The sequence below is a fragment of the Belonocnema kinseyi genome, chromosome 8, assembly GCF_010883055.1.
Source record: "Belonocnema kinseyi isolate 2016_QV_RU_SX_M_011 chromosome 8, B_treatae_v1, whole genome shotgun sequence".
Lineage (NCBI taxonomy): Eukaryota > Metazoa > Arthropoda > Insecta > Hymenoptera > Cynipidae > Belonocnema > Belonocnema kinseyi.
Genome location: NC_046664.1, coordinates 10,210,626 through 10,232,532, shown reverse-complemented (window position 1 = coordinate 10,232,532; position 21,907 = coordinate 10,210,626). Strand labels below are relative to the sequence as shown.

General features: G+C 23.1%; 1 protein-coding gene across 1 annotated transcript in view; it reads right to left on the bottom strand.

The window, feature by feature from the left end:
- Positions 1-21,907, bottom strand: part of LOC117178367 (alanine--tRNA ligase, cytoplasmic) — a 45,824-nt gene that overhangs the window by 20,332 nt on the left and 3,585 nt on the right. The window contains exons 3-9 of the mRNA XM_033369796.1: positions 19,744-19,932; positions 16,863-17,008; positions 16,573-16,764; positions 12,896-13,186; positions 12,697-12,806; positions 7,098-7,372; positions 1,788-2,111 (exon numbers count right to left, since the gene is read on the bottom strand). Of these exons, the coding sequence (XP_033225687.1) occupies positions 1,788-2,111; positions 7,098-7,372; positions 12,697-12,806; positions 12,896-13,186; positions 16,573-16,764; positions 16,863-17,008; positions 19,744-19,932 (1,527 nt within the window). The remainder of the gene's footprint in view (positions 1-1,787; positions 2,112-7,097; positions 7,373-12,696; positions 12,807-12,895; positions 13,187-16,572; positions 16,765-16,862; positions 17,009-19,743; positions 19,933-21,907) is intronic.

Sequence of the window (21,907 nt, the reverse complement as noted above, 5' to 3'; positions counted from 1 at the left end):
ATATTTCAAAAATTACAAAAAAAACGAAGATTTCCAAAAGATTTCAAAAGAATTCCACAAGTATTTCACAAATATTGCAAAAAGATTTAAAATACTTCAATAAATTTAAAGATTGCAACAAATTTCGAAGATTTCAAAGACTAAGCACAGATTCAAAAAATTTTAAAGATTGCATAATATTTCAAAAATTTTAATGATTTCCCCAAAATCTTAAAAATAATCAAAGATTTCACAAAGATTTGAAAAGATGTCACATAGATTAATATTTTTGTTAAATTTCAAAGATTTCACAAATATTGCACAAAGCTTTCATAAAGATTTCAAAATATTTCACAAATATTCTATAAACTTTTACAAAGGTTTCAAATATTCCAAAATATTTCATAAATGTTGCAAAAAGATTTAAAATACGTCAAAGATTTTAAAGATCGCAAAAAATTTCGAAGAATTCTAAAAGATTTCACACAGATTCTAAAAATTTTAAAGATTGCAAAATAATTCCAAGGTTTCAATGATTTCACAAAGCTTTTACCAAGATTTCAAAGATTATGAAATATTTCAAAACATTTGGGAGATGTCAATGATTTAACAAAGTTCTATTTAGATTCTACAAATATTTCATCAAGATTTCACAAATCTTGCACAAAGTTTTACAAAGATTTCAAAGTTTGTTATGAAGATTTTAAAAGATTTCACAAACAAAGATCTTCAAGATTTCAAAAGATTTCACAAAGTTTTACAAAGATTTCAAAGTTTTTTATGAAGATTTGAAAAGATTTCACAAACAAAGATCTAAAAGCAAAAAGATTTAAAATGCTTCAAAGATTTTAAAGATTGCACAACATTTCTAAAAGATTTTACAGAATTGCACATGTTTTCAAAAAAATGCACCATTATTGCACAAAGATTTAAAATAATTCAAAGATTTGAGAGATTTACAACGATTTGACAAGTTTTCAAAGATGTAATGAAGATTTCAAAAAGAATACTCATGTTAAGTCTATACAAATTAATTTACTACTTTTATGCTTCTATCAAATCTTTGTAAAAAAGCGAAATTCCCAATAAACTAAATCAGATAAACATTTTAAAAATTCATAAATTTTTCAGATTCGCGAATATTTCACAAGATTTCAAAAATTTCTTAATATTTCACAAAGATGGCAAAAAATTTCAAAAATTTCAAAATATTTTAGAAGATTTCAAAGATTTCACAAAGATTAAAAAAGATTTTAAAGATTTTAAAGATTGCAAAATATTTCAAACATGTCAATGATTTTACAAAGCTTTCACTAAGATTTCAAAGATTATCAAAGATTTCACAACGATTTAACAAATATTTTAAATAATTCGAAGATTCGAGAGATTTCAATTATTAATGCTAATTAAGAATATTAGTGCTAATTCTATAAAAATTAATTTACCACTTTTAAACTTCAACCAAATTTGCGTACCAAGTCGAATCCTGTTAATAAACTAAATGAAATAACCTTAAAAAAAAATTATAAAAATTTCCAAGATTCACAAAGATATTACACAATTTCACAAGATTAAAAAAATTTCCCAATATTTCACAAAGATTAAAAAATATTTCAAAGATGCCACAAGGATTTAAAAAGATTTCACAAAAATGTCAAACATTTTAAAGATTGAAAAGTATTTAAAATATTTCAGAAAGTAATATACAGCAGGTTGTAAAAATGATTAACCGCTCGCTCGAATCCTTCAAGTTTTAACACTGTATAATTAAAAAATAAGAATTTTATTAAATGGAAAATTGAACTCACTTCATCTCCAACTTTGACCAAGAAACCTTCATCGTAAATTTGTCCACCCTGTTCCGCATAGAAGCTTGTTTGATCCAGCAAAATTCCTACTTCCTCTCCCGAGGAAACTTCTTTCACAAATTGCTTACCCCGCCTCAAAGCAATTACCGTACTTGTGCACGAAGAGAAGACATATTCTGCTTTCTTATCGGGAGAATTGACAATGTACTTGTATTTTGGAGAATCATTGGTGGGTTTGATTCCCTTTTCTTGTAATTCTGTGATTGCGTGGATATCTAAATTTACTCTGTCATCGATTTCCCCAGTTTTTCCCTGAGAAGCAATCTGTAAAAAACCGAGTGCTATTTTACAAAATAAAATTTATAGTTAAATACTGATTACAGGATGTTTACTCAAATCCTGGAAAAAAAATTCCTTGATAATTCCAGGTTTTTTTTTCAAGGCTTTTTTTTTTAAACAATAGTCTCGAAATATTTTTTCGGTTTCACGAGTATCATTAAAAATAATGTTGTTGTTTTTTTTAGTTTCTAGGGATTAAATTAATATGTTTATTTTATAATTTTTTAACAAGTTATATTACAAAATATTCTATAGTTTATTAACATGATCGATTAATTAAGTAATTAAATAACACAAAAGCATATTTTTTTAAACAAAATAGGGTAACTTTCTACCAAGTTGTTTTACTATCAAATAAGATGATTAGTTTTCCACGGGAACTAAATTATTCAACTAAAATGATAAATGTTAGACAATAATTGATGAATTTTGAAACAAAAAGATAAATTTTTAACAAAAGAGTTTAACTTTCAACGAAGAAGTTTTTTTTTTCAAGTAAAAACACAAGGCTTTTTTGAACAAGAAAATTAATTTTTTACCAAAAAATACAATTTTGCAACGAATTAAATGAATTTTTAACGAACTAGCTGAATTTCTCAACTAACAAATGAGAAATTTCCTATAGAATATTTGCACTTGAAACTGAAACAGATCAATTTTCAGTCAAAACTGGAATAGTTAAATTTTCAATTTAAAAAATGCATTTTTAATCAAACTAATGATATTTCAAACAAAAAGATTAATAATTTTTAACAAAAAAGAATAATTTGTATAAGTTTTCAACATATAAAAACGATTTTATTACATTTTCAAAATTTTCTCTTTTTGTAAATAGCGCTTGAAAACCTTCATTCGTTCATGTTCATGTTTGGTTGATTAAAAATAAAAAATCTAATAAAAATAATTAAATAATCTCCTTCTGTTGAAAATTCAACTATTTAGTTGCAAATTTCTGTATTTTTTTTTTATCTTTGACTTTTGTCGTAGAAAAATAATTTTATTGGTTAAAAATTCATTTCTTTGGTTTGAAAATTATGTTTTTTAAATCAAAATTTAATTTCTGTAACTGTCAATTAATTTCCTCAACTGTAAATGTAACGATGTCATGTTTAGTTCAATATGTCTCTTTTTGAGTTGAAAATTCAAGAATTTGTTTCAAAATTTCTGTATTTTGTGGAAACTTAGTCTTTTGTGGTTGAATATTTATCTTCTTGGTGACTAATTCATCTTTTTCGTTGAAACTTCAACTAATAGGTTGAAAATTCCCTTGAGAATTAAAATATTTGGTTGAAAGTCAGTTTTTTTTTGAAAATTTTTTAACTGAAAATTTAAGTATTTCTTTTTTTTTTAATTAAAAATGTACCTTTTTTAGTTAAAAATTCATCTTTTGGGTTGAAGATTCAACTACTTGTTCAACATTTTTTTTTTGTAGATGCATCATTTAAGTTAAATATTCATTTCTTTTGACGAAATTGCACTATTTTGTTGAAAATACGTCATTTTTAGTTGAAAAATTAACTATTTTGGTTGAAAATGGAGATTTATGGGCTTTAAAAGCATTAAGAAGATTTTTGTTCTTTATGGATTAAGCAATCTTTAAAAAATTTTGAACCGAAAACATAAATTTTTAACAAAAGAGTTCACCTTTCAACCAAGTATTTTTATTTTCAAGTAAAAAGATAATGTTTCAACTAAAATGATGAATATTTAACTAAAATACTTGAATTTTAAACCAAATAGCTAAATTTTGAAACAAGAAGGTTAATTTTCTACCATTAAAGACAAGTTTTGAACAAAATGCATGAATTTTCAACGAAATAGTTCAATTTTCTACTGAAAAGGACAAATTTTCAACCGAATAGTTGAATTTTGAGCTGCAAAAGATCAGTTATCAACCAAAAATGGAGTTGTTAAATTTTCACTTTAAAACATTAATTTCCAACCAAAGTGATGAATTTTTAACTAAAATAATAAACCTTCATCTGGAATAGCTGAATTAAAAAAATATGAGTTTTTAAATAAAAATTTTCTACCAAAAAGATTAATTTGCAAACAAGATTAATTTTGTACAAAAAGAGAGGCTTTTTAACCAAATACATGAAATTTCAACTAAAAAAGACCAATGTTCAACTAAAAATGGAACTGAAATTTTATATTGAAAAAAAATTAATTTTCAACCAAACTGATGAGTTTTAAACTTAAAAGATGAATCTTTAACTAGAATAATTGAATTTGAACAAAAAACACGAGTTTTCAACTAAAATAATGATGAAGCTTTTACTCTGGTAGGTAAATTTTCAAAACAGAAGATTAATTTTGTACAAAAAAATATGACTTTTTGAAAAAAATTCAAGTAAAAAAGACCAATTTTTCAACTAAATAGTTGAATTTTGAAACAAATATCAATTTTCAACCAAAAGTGGAATACTTTAATGTTCAATTCAAAAATAAAAATCATTTCGAACCAAACTAATGATCTTTCAACTTAAATTATGAATATTTAACTAGAATAATTGAATTTTTAACAAAAAACACGAGTTTTCAACTAAAATAATGATGAATATTTTACTAGAAAAGTTGAATTTTCAAACAAGACGATTAATTTCACCAAAAAAAAGAAGAATTTGCATCAAAATACATAAATTCTCAACTAAAAAAGATAAAAACCAAAAATTAAATAGTTAAATTTTCAGTTTAAGAAACTAATTTTCGAAGAGATGTGTCTCTAATAAAATTATAAATCTTTTTCTAGAAAAGTTGAGTTTTTAACAAAAGGTTAATTTTCAACCAGGAAGAATAAAATTCTACAAAAAAAGACGAATTTTCAACTATAAACGATAATTTTGAAACCAAAAATTGAATAGTTAAATATTCAGCTAACAAAATTAATGTCTAATCAGTGACATGATTCATGAACTAAAATGATGAAATATTCAACTGAAAAAGTTACATTTTTAGAATAGTTACATTTTCAGCTAAAAAAATTAATTTCAAATAAAAAAAAACGAACTTTCAACAAATTACTTAAATCCACTAATATAAAGCTACTCATACAAATAAAGAATTATTGTAATTCAATTTTATACTGCTATTAAAAAAAATTCGGCACGCATTCGAAAAAATTTCCTGATTTAAAAAAAAAAAATCCCTGACATTTTCAAGTTCTTCCCAATATATAAAAATTCCATGAAAATTCCAGGTTTTCCAGATAGGGTAGCAAACATTTTTCATGGTCAATGATATTAAAAAAGTGTAACTCTGAAGCTAAAAAAATTTCCATTTGAGGTAATAAAAACCGAGCTGCAAATAAAAGCGCTCAAAGTGGAAGCGTTATATTTTGAACTTTTAAAATCGAAATTTAAAAGTTTTTTATAAAAAAAATTTCTTATTCAAATGCTCAATAATTTACGCGTATAAAATTGAAGGTACTTACATTTTTCAATATAAAAAAATATAATTCCACGTTATCATTTTTAATGGTCTAAATTAAAAAAATCAATCAATGAACTTTAAAATTTTCTAAATTATATAATTTTAAGTAATTTTAAACTACAAACATTAAATATTTAAAAAAATGAAAAATTTTAAATTAGAAATTCAATTATTTTCTTTTTAAATAGTTTAAACATTATTGGAAAGCTTCAACATTTTAATTCATAATCTTGAGAAATGTACAAGTTGTTTTAAATTTGATTTAAATTTAAAATTATTTTGGAAATTTTTCAGAACTCCTAAATATCTGTCAAAATGAATTGAATTTTTTCTACAATTTTCAGAAAATTCTGCAAAATTTAGAAAATTTCTTTACAATTTGAATGTATAAATAATAATTGAACATTTATTATTTGTAGACGAAATTTGAGTAATTTCAAGAATCTTGAAAGGCTTCAAAAGAATAAAAACATTTTTTTAAGATTCCTAGGAAAATTAAAAATAACTTTTTATTTTGAAAAATTATTTTGAGAGAATAAAAAATTTTTCAAAGATTTAAACAAAATTTGCAAAAAAGATTCTAGAAGATTTTAAGAAGACTTTCTAAAATTTGCATGATAACTTTTTGTCTTTTTAAAACTCCTGAATATCTCTTAAAATTACTCAAACTTTTTCTACAAATGTTCATTTGTGAATTATACATCGAAATTTAAAAATTTCACTTACAAATTAAACATTTTTCAAATACAACAATTGAAATTGTAACGTTCAAAGTTTAAAGGCTCTTCGAGCCTTTCAATTTCCTTGCCTTAAATAAAAATTCAAATATTGCTAATATTCAATAATTAATCTTTTTTTTTTAATTAAAAATGTTCAATTCAATGGGTTAAAAATTATATATTTTAGACTGAAACAATATTTTAAATTTAATAAAATCCTTTAATTAAGAATATATTATTATGAAGGTATTTTTAAGTTGAAAATAGTTTATGAACTTTCAGTCACACGTTCACATTTTTTTAATGACTAAGACTTTCAAATTGAAACAGTTTAAGTTTTAACATTAAAATCTGAAAATTCCTAAATTTTGAACTGATTTAAAATTGTTTTTGCTCACTTTTTATTGCTCAAAGTACCGATAAATTTAAACAATATTTATTTATTTATTAAATAAAAATGTTTTTTATAAAAATATTTTCAACATCAAAAGGCTTTTATTTTTTATTTGTTGAAGTCTTTAAGAAAGCATTTAAAAATTCTTCCAATTTAAAAATGTAAGCTTAGAAATAAAAATTATAAGTGGAAAATTTTTAAAGCAAAAAAATTTTTTCCGGTCCATGCCACCCTGGGTAGACACCCTGGATTAGATCTTGACTTTCAAAATGAATAACATACATTAACAATAATATAATAATTAATAATTAAATTAATTTAGTTAATATAGAATAATTAATCATTAAATTAATTATAATAATATATTAATTAATAATTAATTTAATTATAATAATATTAATTCAAAATATATTATATTTTGCCTACCTGTGCCAACTTTTTCGCCTCTTCGTAACCTTGCATATCTACTTCAAGACCTTTTTCTTCGGCCATCAACTGAGTTAAATCAACAGGAAACCCATAAGTATCATACAAGCGCCATGCAACTTCTCCAGGGACAACTTTACACGATTCCAATTTTCCAATGGTTCGATTTAACAAATTACGACCTCTAGTCAATGTCTTCAAAAATTGAGTCTCTTCTTCATTAATAATGGAGATGATCGAGTCCGGATCTTTCTTTACTTCAGGAAAAACATCACCTAAAATAAAAAAAAAACATTAGACTATATAAGTTTTTCTCTAAATTTCTATTTTAGAAATCTCATCTGTTCAGCAGTTCAATTTTAGGTAAAAATAGGATTTAAAGAAAATTTAATTTATCATTTAAAACAATTTATGACGTATGGTTATAACATGAATATTGATCGAAAGTGCTCTAACAGTAGTGTCTTTTTTTATCAAGTTTTCTAGTCATTTTTGTGTTACACATTTTTTTGAGCTATAACTTTGAAAAATCGATTGCACACTTTAACACCTTCTACTGATAACACTAGAAAAAAATTCAAGAAAATCAAAAATGGAAAAATGGATAGACAACAGAATTTAAAAATTCTCATGTTTGAATTTTTTCAAATGTGTTTTTATCAGCAGACAGATTTTCATTCCTAGAAAAAAATTACTTGAAAAATACAAAAATTATTATTTGAAAACCCTAATTTTTGGCGTCCTTAGACATTTGTTTCTAATATATTTTGATTAGTTGAAATCTCTCAAATGTTCAAAACAAATTTAATTATAGCTAAAAAAATTAGTGTAAAAACAGAAATTAAAAAAAAATATATATTCTTGGATAGAAAAAAAATTATGAAGAGATAATAATTTTTTGCATAAGTACAAATATACGCTACCTTTTTGCATACTATTCTTGATTTCCAGAATTTTGTGTCTACAACTAACTCACTTATCACTGATAGGCCGTTTTACGTATTTCATTACATATTTTCAAAGTAATAAAAATTAATCAAATTCCCCTTTATTTTTCACCTAAGGCAAACTGAATTATTACAAGAACCCAATAAGAAAATCCAACTATCATTAGTCGAAAAATCTGCTATTATATTTTTGGCTGAAAATATTTTTTGGTTTACAATTTTCGTAAATTATTCAACGATTTAGTTGAAAATTAATTTTTTTATTGAAAATTCAACTGTTTGCAAAAAAAAATTCATCTTTTTGGCTTAAAAGTCCAAACATTTTGTTGAAATTTTTGTTATTTCTTAACTGAATAATCATTTTTGCTTCAAAATTCAATTATTGTGTTAAAAAATCTTTTTTTTTCGTTTAAAAATTCACTCTAACCTTGAAAAGTGGTATTTTTGGATCCAATGCATTATTTTGGATTAAAAATAAAAATCTTTTCTAGTTTAAATATCAACTATTAAATTTTTCGTTGAGATTTTATCTTTTTTTGTTAAAAATTCAACTATTTCGTAAAAATTTGAACTATTTTGTATAAAATTATTTTATTCGTTGAAAATGCATCATTTTAGTTGAAAATTAATTTTTGTATATAGTTGAACATTCGTTCCATTTCGTAAAAAAATCCTTTTTGGTAGAAAATTCACATTTTTGTTGAAAATTCAACTAATTGGTTGAAAGTGATATTTTTTAATTGAAACTTACGTAATTTCGGGTTCACAATTCAACTGTTTCGTATAAAATTCTTCCTTTTGGCTTGAAAGTTCAACAGTTTCGTTGAATTTTTTTTGTTCTTTACTAGAATCCTTTTCGGTTAAAAAGGCAATTTTTTCATTCAAAACGAATCTGATATGGTTGAGGATTGAAATGTTAAAATTTTAACTATTTTGTTAAAAATTCATTTTTTGTTTTGCTAAAAAATGATCATATTAATTGAAAATTCACTTATTTTGTTAAAAATGTACCTTAACTGTAAAAATTTGTCTCATTGTGTAGAAAATTCAACTATTTTGATAGTTCATACAATTATTTGGCTAAAAGTTAACTTTTTTTTTTGAAAATTCATAATTTCGGTTTAAAAATGTAACTGTTCTCTAGAAAATTCTAGTTTTGGCTTCAAAGTTGAACAATTTAGATGACATTTTTTATCTTTTAACTGAAAAATCTATTTTGGTTTAAAAATTCACCTCTTTTGGTAGAAATATCTTCTGTTTTTGTTAAAAATATAACTGTTTAGTTGAAAATTCACCTTTTTGGGTTAAGAATTTTATTATTTGGTTAAAAATATTATTATTCGTTGAAAATTAATGTTTTTGGACTGAAAATTCAAATACTTTGTAGAAAATTAAATATTGTGTTTGAGAAATCGACCCTTCTCTTGAAAAGTCGTCCTTTTTATTTAAAATGAAAATCTTTTTTGATTTAAATACCAACGATTACATTTTTCGTTGAGAATTCATATTTTGTTGTTGTTAAAAATTCTACTACTTGATTAAAAGTTGAACTACTTGTTCAAAAATTAATTTTTTTGATCGAAGATTCATAATTTTAGTTGATATGTAGCTGAAAATTCATCTATTTTGTTGAAATGTCAACTATGTTGTTGAAAATTAATTTTGAAATTTAAATTCAACTGCTTTTTACCAAATTAATCTTTTTTGTTTAAAAGTTTTAAAATTTGGTTAATTTTTTTTCTATCTTGACTGAAAAATATTTTTTGGTTAAAAACTCAACTGATTTGTTGAAAAACCGTCCTTTATGTTTATCTTGAAAAGTGTTTTTTTTAACGCAATGCACATTCTTTTATTTTAAATAAAAATCTTTTTAATTTTAAATATCAACTATTACATTTTTGGATGCGAATTATTGATTTATTTTTTAATTCCACAACTTGGTTTGAAGTTGAATTATTTCAGTTGCAGTTGAAGATCCATTCTATTTGGTAGAAAATGAATCTTCTTGGTTGCAAATTCATCGTTTTTATTGAAAATTCAATTATTAGGTTGAAAATTACATTTTTTATTCAAAATTCATAATTTTTGGTTCAGAACTCGACTGTTTTGTATAAAATTCACCTTTATGTCTTTAAATTTCAACAATTTTATTGACAATTTATATTTTTTCGGAAGCAGTCAATAGTTTGCTAGGAAAATCAATTATTTTCTTGAAGACTCGTCTTTTTTGGATACATTGCGCTATTTGTTATTTAAACGAAAATCTTTTTTAGTTTAAATATCTACTACATTTTTTTGTTAAGAATTCTTTTTTTTTTTGTAATGATTCATCTTTTTATTTGAATATTACTTTATGCACTTAAAATTTCATCCTTTTTGGTTAAAAATTAACTTTTTGGTTGAAAATAAATATTTTTTGTTGAAAATTCAACTGTTTGGGCAAAATTCATCTGTTTTCTTGAAAATGCAATCTTTTTTCTTGAAATATTAGGAATTCGAAGCTTTATAATCTGAGTTTAATATTCAGGGTGGCCGTTTTAATCGGCGAAATAAATTCTCGGTCATTTCCCGGTTCGCAAACATTTTTCATGGTCAACGAAATTACAAAAAATGTAACTCTGAAGCTAAAAAATTTTCCACTTTAGTTAAAAAAAAACTCAGCTGCAAATGAAAGCACTCGAACTGTTAAATTTTGAATTTTTAAAATTGAAATTAAAAATTTTAATTAAAGAATTGTGTATTCAAATGCTCAATAATTTATTTTAAATTATTTACATATTTAAAAATATAAATCCACGTATTATTTTCAATGCTTTATATTTAAAAAATCCATGAACTTTATAATTTTCAAAATGATATAACTTTAAGGAATTTTAAGCTTGAAACATTAAATATTGAAAAATTGAAATATTTTTAACTAAACACTTTTTCAATTAGAAATGCAATTATTTTTTTTCTAAATAGTTTAAACATCCTTGAAAAGTTTCAAAATTTTATTTCAAAATCTTGAGAAATCTAAAAGTTGTTTTCAAATTGTTTTAAATTTAAAATTATTTTTTAAGTTTTTTCAGAACTTCTAAATATCTGTCAAAATTAATTGAATTTTTTCTACAATTTTCAGAAAATTCTGCAAATTTTAGAATATTTCTTTACAATTTAGATGTATAAATAACAATTGAATATTTATTATTTGCAGGCGAAATTTGAGTAATTTTAGGAGATACGAAATGATAGCCTAATATAAAACAAAATGTAGATTTTCGCAGTTTTTAAACAAAAAATTAGATTCTTTTCAAGAACTGTAAAAGGCTTTAAAAGAATAAAAACATTTTCTTAAGATTCCTAGGAAAATTAAAAATAATTTTTCTTTTTGAAAAATTATTTTACGAGAATATTGAAAATTTTTTCCAAGATTTAAACAAAATTTTCAAATGGATTCTAGAAGATTTTAAGAAAACTTTTTAAAATTTGCATGATAATTTTTTGTCTTTTTAAAACTCCTGAATATTTCTTAAAATTACTCAAATTTTTTCTAAAAATGTTCATTTCTGAATTATACATCAAAATTTAAAAATTTCACTTGCAAATGAAACATTTTTCAAATACAACAATTAAAATTGTAAGTTCAAAGTTGAAAGGCTCTTCGAAATTTTAACGATTCCAGGTTTTCTATGTCAAACAATTCAGTTAAAGATTCCTTATTTTTAAATATTTTGTTTCAATTTAGTTTTCTTTAAAAAAAATTCAAATATTGCTAAATATTGAATAATTAATCCTTTTTTTAAATTAAAAATTTCAAATTGAATGGGTTAAAAATGGAATATTTTCGACTGAAACGATATTTTAAATGTAATAAAATCCTTTAATTAAGAATATATTATTATGAAGTTATTTTTAAGTTGAAAATAGTTTATAAACTTTCAGTCAAACTGTTCACATTTGTTTAGTGACTAAAACTTTCAAAATGAAACCGTTTAAGTTTTAACGTTAATATCTGAAAATTCTTAAATTTTGAATTGATTTAAAATCGTTTTATCAAATCGTTTTTGTTGACTTTTTATTACTTAAAGTACAGATAAATTTAAAAAAATTTACTTACTTATTGGATAAAAATGTTTTTTATCCAAAATTTTCAACATCAAAGTCTTTTATTTTTTATTTGTTCGAACCATTAAGAAAGAATTAAAAAATTCTTTAAATTAAAAATGTAAGCTTAAAAATAAAATTTTTAAATGGAAAATTTTAAAAGTAGAAAAATTTTGAATTACGCATTGTAAACTAAATAATAGCATAATTGAAAAACATAAAAATTCAACGAATTATTTAAAAACTGTTGAACTCGAACATGGATAGATTTTTCTTCTACAAATTTACCAAAATTAATTTTATCTAAAAGAATATATTACCCTATCTTTGTGAAAAATCTCCTTCAAAAGCATCTTGCTTTTTAATATCTTGAATTGTTGTCTAAGATTCTTAAAAAATGACTCGAAACCTTTTAAAATAGGGGAGAAAAAGGGAAAAATTAATTAAAAATTCTCAATTCGAGATATTCTAGAGAATTTTTCAAATTTAAAAAGGAAAAAACGGCATCAAGTAAAAAAGAGGACAGAGTCTGATCCCTGATATTTTAATCTAAAAGAAAGACTCACCGAGAATGCTTACGACGACATTCACTAAAGAAGCGAAAAATCCAGGCTTCGCATTGAGTTTTTCAGTCGCGTATCGGACACCACGTCTTAAAATTCTTCTGAGAACGTACCTGAATGAGTGAAAAAACAAATTAATTTAATATAAAAAGAGAAATGATTACGAGCAGAATGAAAATCTTGTTTAAAAAATTGAAAATACCCTCTGCCAGTATTATCTGGAACTCCTCCATCAGCAAGTGCGATCGTCAAAGTACGAGCATGATCAGCTAAAACTCTATAAGCCATATCGATCCCATCTTTGTCGTCATTTCCAACTCTTCCTTGATAAGCCGGAGCCCCAGTGCCTTTTTGAATCGCTTCAAAAATAGGCACAAAGAGATCGGTGTCGTAATTCGAACGCTTATTTTGAATTACGGAGACCAAACGTTCCAAACCTAATCCACAATCGATGTGTTTTTTCGGTAGAGGACGAAGTTCACCACTCGATTCTCTAGACAAATATTTTTTAAATTTAATTTAATAATTTAATAGTAAATTAAACAAAAGCTATATAGTTTAATATCATAAAACGTTAATTTTGTAAATTAAAATTAAATTAAAAAATTTATAGCTTCAAAAAAATAATAATAAATTTATTCTTTTAATCTCCAAAATTAATGTTCTTATTGTTTGATATAATAAAACATTAATGTTGTAAATTAATATTAAATTAAAAAATTTTATAGCTTCAAAAAAAAAAATAATAATAAAATAATAAAATAAGTAAATAATTAAAATATCAAATTCAGGCGATTCATGGGACTTCAAATTCCAGGCCATTAAAAAGTTTTTCCAGGTCAGATTAAATTAATTGTCCAGGTTAACTTAATCTAACTTATTACTGGTTTATATCAAGTAAAAAAAGCTTAAAATTCTCTCAAACTAGGAAAATAGAATAATTTTTCACGAAAATAGGGTAATCAAATTTTTTGCATAAAATTAATCTAAATAGTACATTGAATTCAATATGAAACACTTTTAATTTCTGAGAATTCGAGTCCATATAGTTAAATTCATAAGAATTCAAATGGACTGGAGTAAATTAAAAAAATTAAACAAATTTCTATTGTTTTCCATGTAGTTGGAATGAATTTAGAGGAATTTAAGGGATGCAAGAAGAATTCGATGAAATTCATGAAAATTCAAGATAAATGGAAAAAGTTCAAATCTATTAAAAAAAATTTAAGAATGTGAAAAAAACTTTATTGAATTTAGTAACTTTTAAATGAGCTTAGAAAAATTTACGGAGATTCAAAGTAATTTGATGAAATGCCTAAAAATCGTTTGAAATAAGTAGAATTTAGAAGAAGATAAGTGAATTAAAATTTGTTAAAGAATTCAAAGAAATTCAGGGTTAATTCCAAAAAACTGGATATCATTTCAAATCTTTGAAAGCCTACTAATTTCTAACTAAAAAAACTGACTAATAACGATCAAAAATTCAAAAGAATTTCAATGAATTGGATTTTTTTTAATTCATTTATTTCGGTAACTTTTGAGTATCAAAAAATAAAAAAAATCCAATGACTGGAGTAGAATTAACTAAATTTAGAAGAGCTAAAGTGAATTCAAAAAATTCTAAAGAATTTAAAAGAATTTTGGGTAAATTAAGAAAAAGTGTGACTAATGACTAACAAAAAATTTTTTTAAATTTAAATGAATTAAAAAAATTGTCTTAAAAAATCAAAAAAATCCATTTATTTCAGAAAAATTTGATAAAATGCCTAAAAATTTAAGGTAAGTTTACAAAACTTCAAGACGAATTAAAAAAAAATCTCATTAAATCTTTGAAACCCTAAAAAAACCTTCACTTCTTATGAAATCAATTAAAAATGTAATTGTACTTTATTTTAATAACCTAAAATATTTCAAGCCCCTTAAAATTTTTTAAATCCCTTTACATGTTTCCGGGACTAATTATATAAAAAAAATGTAATTAAAAAAATCCATTGATTTAAGTAAAATTAAATAAATTTAGAAGAATTTAAGTAAATTAAAAAAATCAAGAGAACTTAAAAAAATGCAGGGTGTCTTCCAAAAAATAATTCTTCTTATAAAATAAAATCTTAAAAAAAGTATTAAAATATATTGAGAGCTTTAAAATCTCTTAAAATCATTACAATCTTATAAAATATCCATATCTTCCGAAATTATAGAAAATTCTGTATCTTAAAATATTTCAAACACTTTGAAATCTCTTCAAATTATTTAAATTAAAAGATCTTGAAAACGATAAGGTTTTAAAAATACGCCAGTCTTAAAAGTTCCTGTCAATTATTGAAATCTATTAAAAATTTCTCGAAATCTGTCAAAATACCCAGGAATTCTTCTTAAAAAAAATTCTCTGACTTTTTTGTCTACAAAGAGGACAAATTTTAAAGAAAACAGTTCTTTTTCAAACATTCATTCACTTTCGGCCAAAACATGACTATCAAAATAGTTGAATTTTTAACTTACAAAGATGCATTTTCATTTTTTAACCATATGGTCAAATTTTCAAATAAAAAAAGATTAAAATTCAATCAAAAACAATTGAATTTTCAAGCCAAAAAAAATGAACTTTTTAGAAAACAGTTGAATTTGCAACAGAGAAAAATAACTTTTCTCAGCATGGAAGATGCATTCTCCATCAAAAAACAAATTTTCAACCAGTTGAATTGAAGGGGGGAAAATTTTTTTTTTTAATTTGAATATTAGATTAATTTTCAATCAATAAAGATAAATTTTCTACCAAAGTGGTAAATTTTCAATTTATTATGGATAAATTACAAACCAAAAACGGAATATTTAAATTTTCAGACAAAAAAGAATAAATTTGTTTCCAAAAATAAACTTACTCATACTTCTTAGTTGAAAATTGAACTATTTTGTTATAAATTCGTCTTTTTGGTTAAATAATTCAACAATTTGAAATTCTTTTTCTTTCTTGACTAACAAACTTTTTTTTAATTTAACAAGTTTGTTGAATATTAATCTTTTTGGTTTAAAAACTGATCTCTTTGTTTTTAAATTTCATAGATGTCAACAAAAATTTTGCTGTTGTAATATCAACTATTAGATTTTTTAATGAAAATTAATATTTTTAGCTTGGGAATTCAATTCTTTCATTGAAAGTTCAACTAACTTTTTTAAAAGTTTTTTTTGTTGATTGAGGCTTATTAATTTTACTTGAAAATTCGTTCTTTTAGTAATTTTTTTTAACTAAACATTTAACAATTTGTTGAAAATTCCTTTTTATCGGGTAAATCCAATTACTTTTTATTTTTAATTAAATTCTTTTAGTGTAGAAATATGAACTATTACATTTTACGTTAAAAAGTCAACTCCTTCGTTGAAAGTTGAACTACTTTCTTAGTTGAATAGTTAAATTTTTTGGTAAAATATTTTGAAAATCCAAGAATTTGGTACAAAATTCAACTGTAGAAATTTTTTTTATTGAAAATTAATTCTCCTTAATGAAAATTTAACTACTCCATGTTGCGTTAAAAACTGATCATTGTTAGTTTAAAAATTACACTATTAAGTTACGAATTTTTAAAAACGAAAAAAATATAAACTAAAAATTTAAAAAAATAAATTTTGGATTAGTATCACATCCACCGTTTAAACTATTTAGTTAATTTAATCTTCTTGGTTCAAAATTCGACAATTTGGATCAAGCTTTAATCATTTTATTGAAATTTCGTCTTTTCTAGCAAAAAACTGAACTTCTGGTTCGAAAATTCAATTATTTGGTCAAAAATGTATGTATTTTGTTGAGAATTTATATTTCTTGGTTGAAAATTTCAGATGATTTTCAGGGTTTTCAAGAATATCGGTTTAATATTAATTCAGTACCTGTTGTATTGAATAAAAACGAGATTCCAAATCTCGAGAACATCAGGATCGTCCATATTCACAAGTTCTGGGACTTCTCTGCCTCCGATTCTATCAAAATGTAATTCGCTGCATGGACCGCATGGTCCAGTTTCACCCATTTCCCAAAAATTGTCTTTCATAGAACCAGGAATTACGTGAGTGCGAGGTACTCTGTAGAAATTAATGTCAATATCAAATTAATATTGTAAAAAAAATTTAAAAAAAAAATTAATAGATGCAAAAAGCATACAAATTTGAGTAACATTTACCCAAGCGAGAGCCAAATTTGTTTGCATTCATCATCAGGTGGCAATCCACTTTTTTCATCTCCTCCAAAGTAAGTAACATAGAGTTGTTGAGCAGGCAATTTTAAAACGTCAGTTAAAAATTCCCAGGCCCATGTACAAATCTCTTTCTACAAATTATAATTTTTTGTGATAAATATTAATTTTTATATATATAAATAAAGTGAAAAATAGGCTCAACAATAGGGAATTAGGGTAATTTTTTTCACGAAAAAGGGGGAAAAATTAAAAATTTATTATTAGATTTAAAAAAGAAGAAACAATCTTTTTATAAGAAATCGTATGATTTTTAAATATTGTTAAATTATTGTTTGATAATTTCTAATATTAAATTTTTCTTTGGATAATATATTTAGGCAGCTGAAAATTCATTCACGGCAAAATGAAAAAATAAAAAAAAACACAAAAATGTTGTTAATTACACAACATTTATATATTTTAAATAGTTCTAATTACTTTGTATGTAAATTGGTAACAACACTCTTCAATGCTCTCAAACTCAAATTAAAAACAAACTATTTAAAAAATGCTCTTCAAATTTCTTAAGATCTTTTTAAATTTTTACTAAATTAAAATCTTCCAAATAATTTAAAATTTGTCGAATTCTTTGCTTTGAAATTGGTAAAATCCGTTGAAATTCCTTGAAATAAAACTTAATTTATTCCCTAAAGTTTCTTAAAAATCCCTTGAAACCGTAAAAATCCATTAAAAGAAGTAGAAATAATAAGAAATTTCTCAGATATAAATTAAATTAAAATTATTTATTGAATTTATATTTAAAAAACATTAAACTAAAAAGTGCGCTCGTAAATCAAACGTTTTCGACCTTGGTTTTTATTTTCCATTATTAAAAACATTCGAAGTTTTCAAAAATAAAATGTATTTTATCAAAAATATAATGTATTTTATCACCTAAATTTCTCTAGAAATTCCTTAAACCCCCTTAAAATCGTTGGAAATCTTAAAAATCCATGAATATTATTTAAAATAATCTAAAAAAAAGTTTAAATAACATAAACGTCCCTAGATTTTTATTGTCTAGTATTAAAATCATAAATTATCTTGAAATCCATAATATCACATTTTAAACATTTAAATTTCTGGAAAAATGTTAATATTTTTATGGATACCAATATTTTTTATGCATCTGAAGATCATAGATACAGTTAGTTACATATTTTTAAATATTAAATTGCAATATTTTAAACCTTTTACTAAAAAATTTTGTTGTTGAAAAATTAACATCTAAAATTGATAATTCAGTAGCTTTTAAAATTAAAACATCTAAAAACAATCCAACATTACAAAAAAACTGTTTAATTTTAAATGTTTGTAATTGAATTGTTTGGACATTGAAAACATATATTTAAACAAATTTAAATGTATGAAGGAAAACTAACCAACTTAACTATAAATATTTAAAAATTAAAGCCTGTGCGATAAAATAATATTAAATAACAAATTGTTTCAATTTTTAAATTATACAATAAAAAAGATCATTTTTGTTTTTATTTTGATCTCAAAGAAATTGTTAGCTCTCTTCGTTCAAGAAAAAGTAAGAGAAAGAACCTGGTTCAAACTTGAAAAGAATCTTTACAATAATTAAATATTATATGGAATGTATATTAAAAGAAAAATATTTAACATCTACTTAAGAAAGCGCTTAAGTTTGTCGAACTGTTAACAGCCAGTTTTTTGTAGTTTTTGAAAACTGTTTAATTTCTAGATTTTATTAAATTTGTGTGAAATTGAAAAATATCATTATAAAAATATTTGTAAAACTTTTAATTTTGCTTTGAATTTTGGTCTAATCGTTATTAGCTTTAAACTTTTATTTAAATCCTAAATAATTTAGTTTGAAATTAGTTCAATTTAAAAAAGTAAAATTATTTATAATAAATAATTCTGTAAATTAAACAAAAAAAAGCTTTAACTAATCGCGATTTTCTATAATTAATACCGAAAACTCCCGAAAAATAAAATATTCGTATTAAAAAACACACGAAAATGAACAATTAGAATTTTTTACAAATAAAGAAATGAATTGTAAAATACATTTATTTGAAATAATTTTATTAATTTTATAAATGAAAAAATTAAATTGTTTAAATTCGGAAATTTTCTAGGTCAGACATGTTATAATTCGGCAATTTTCCGTCGGAAATTTTCCGATTCGGTAAAATTATAAAAATAATAAATAATAAAATTCACGAATAATAACATTTTCACAAAAAATAAAATTCTCGACTATTTATAATATTAGCGAATTTGAAAATTTCCGAATTGGAAAATTCTCGAATAATAAAACTTCTCAGTTGGAAACTTTCCAAATAATAAAATACCTGACAGACATGACCAAATTATAAAATAAATGAACTAAAAAGTTCCCGTATTATAAAATTCCCGAATTTAAACAATTAAATTTAGTTATTTATAAAATTAACTAAATTATTACAATTAAAATTATACTACATTAAAATTTTTTTTATTTATACAAAAAATTTATTTTTTATATTCTAAAAGTATCTAGTACGGATATTTTATAATTCGGAAATTTCCTATCGGAAATTTTTTCAACTTGGGAATTATATAATTCGAGAATATTATTATTCGGATATTTTATTATTCAGTAATTTCTCGAGTCGTGAATTTCATTTTTTGAGATTTTCGAGTCGTCCCGGAAAATTATTATTATTATTTTAAGGTGATTGAATTGACAAATAAGGTAAATACTTTTGGAATACTCCTAATTAGATATAATACCTGTTTATTAATAAATAGTAACAAATAGAGAAAACAGACTGAGAAATTGTTTTAGATAATTTCGTGTTATTTTAAATCTCACCTTGAAATAATCTCCAAAGGACCAATTTCCCAACATCTCGAAGAAAGTGTGATGGTAGACGTCTTTTCCAACATCGTCCAAATCATTGTGCTTGCCACCAGCACGTATACATTTCTGAGTGTTTACTACTCGCACCCATTTTGACATGTCGCTGTTAGGATCAACAGTTCCAAGGAAAATTGGTTTGAACTGTATAAATAAAATTATATGATAATAAATAAAGAACGGACAATAATAGATATAAAATAAATAAAATATATATACAATAATTAAATAAACATTAATTATGACTGCACATCTGTCTATTAAAAATTCTATTCTGTACGAATACATTTTTTTTCTAGATTAAAAACAAAAATTACAGAATTTAGGAGAATTTAAGATTTTTAACAATATTTTTATTGTTCAGGTTATATCAGCGGTTGAATATACATTATTTTTCAGCTCAGACATATTCAGGAATTACAGTGTTTCATATACTTTAAAATTTTCAAATGTATTAATTTATTTCAAACAAAAAATAGTTTTTTTTTCTAATTTAACAAATAATTTTTTAACCAAATACTGGAATTTTAAACAAAATAATTTAATTTTTAACATAATAGTCAAATATTCAACCTAAAAAGACAAATTGTCAGCGAAAATGTCATAGTTTATATTTTAATAAAAAAATAATGAAATTTATACCACAAAATAAAAGAATTTTAAAACCAAAAAGATGAATTTCCAGCAAATAAAGATTTTTCACTCAAAAAGTAAATAAAAGTTTATCTAAATTATTGAACCTTCAAACCAAAAAACAAATATTCTTTACAAAAATGCAATTTTTAAACAAAAAAATATGACTGTTCAACAAAAAACTATTTTCCACGAAACTGATGCATTTTCACGCAAAAAAGAGGAAATTTCAAACTAAAAAATAATTTTTTTACAAAAAAAAACGCGAATTTTTAACTAAAAAATATTAATCTTCAAAAACGTAAAAGTTCCATTTTCTGTTACAAAATAAATTCTAAAAAAAAATAAGTATTTTCCGCTAAACAGTTAAATTTTTAACCAGACATAAGCCTTCGATAAAAAAAAAATTTCACAATGTAGCTTACCTTTGACACAAGTTTTTTGACAATTTCACAATTTTCAATAAAAAAAATAATTAATTTTTTCTATTAAAGATGAAATTTTCAATCAAAAAGATAAATTTTCAAAAAAATAGTTGAATTTTCTGTTGAAAAAGATTTTAGTCGAGTTTTCAAGATCAAACTATGATTTTTTTTCAAAGAAATAATTTTCTACCAAACAAATTCAATTTTCAATCCACAATGACGAATTTTTAACCAAAAAGGATGACTTTTTAACAAAATTGTGGAATTATCTAGCAAATAATTGCATTTTTATTAAAAAATATGAAATTTATCTTAAAGGAAAAGAATTTCTTAGTACAGAAAAGTTGAGTTTTCATTTTTAAAAAATCCAGTTAACTCAGTAACATCAAAAATTGAATTTTTGTGACAAAAAAAATAAGTTTCTACGAAAAAATTGAATTTTCAATCCAAAAAGATGAATGTTATCAACCAAAAAGGATTACTTTTTAACATTATAGTTCAATTCTCTACCAAATAGTTCCATTTTTATTCAAAAAAGATCAATTTTGTACTAAAAAAGATGAATTCACAATAAGAAACAAATTTTTTTTATTAGTGGAACGATCATCCATAAAATATTTCAGTTCATTTTTCAACACCAAAATATAAATTTTAAACAAAAAGTAAATTTTCTACGAAAGAGTTGAGATTTCAAGAAAATAGTAAAATAGCTTAATTTCTAACCAAACAGTTGCATTTTTATAAAAAAAAATTTAATTTCTGCTAAAGCAGGTAAACTTTACATTAAAAAAGACAAACTTTCAAAACAAGAGTGGAATTTTCAACCGAAATATTAACGAAAAAATGCATCAAAGTAATATAACTGGCTCAGAACTCTACTCTTACGATCCAGAGGAAAAGTTTCTGAAACTAATCCAACAGGTGGCACCCCGATCAGTCGCGTTATAAAAAAGCAAAAATAATTTTTTTTTAACTTAATGCTGCTTACAAATAAATAGAAAAAAAATAGAAAAAAAGAGTAACCACGATTAATAATATACGTTTAACATAGTTAGAAGAAT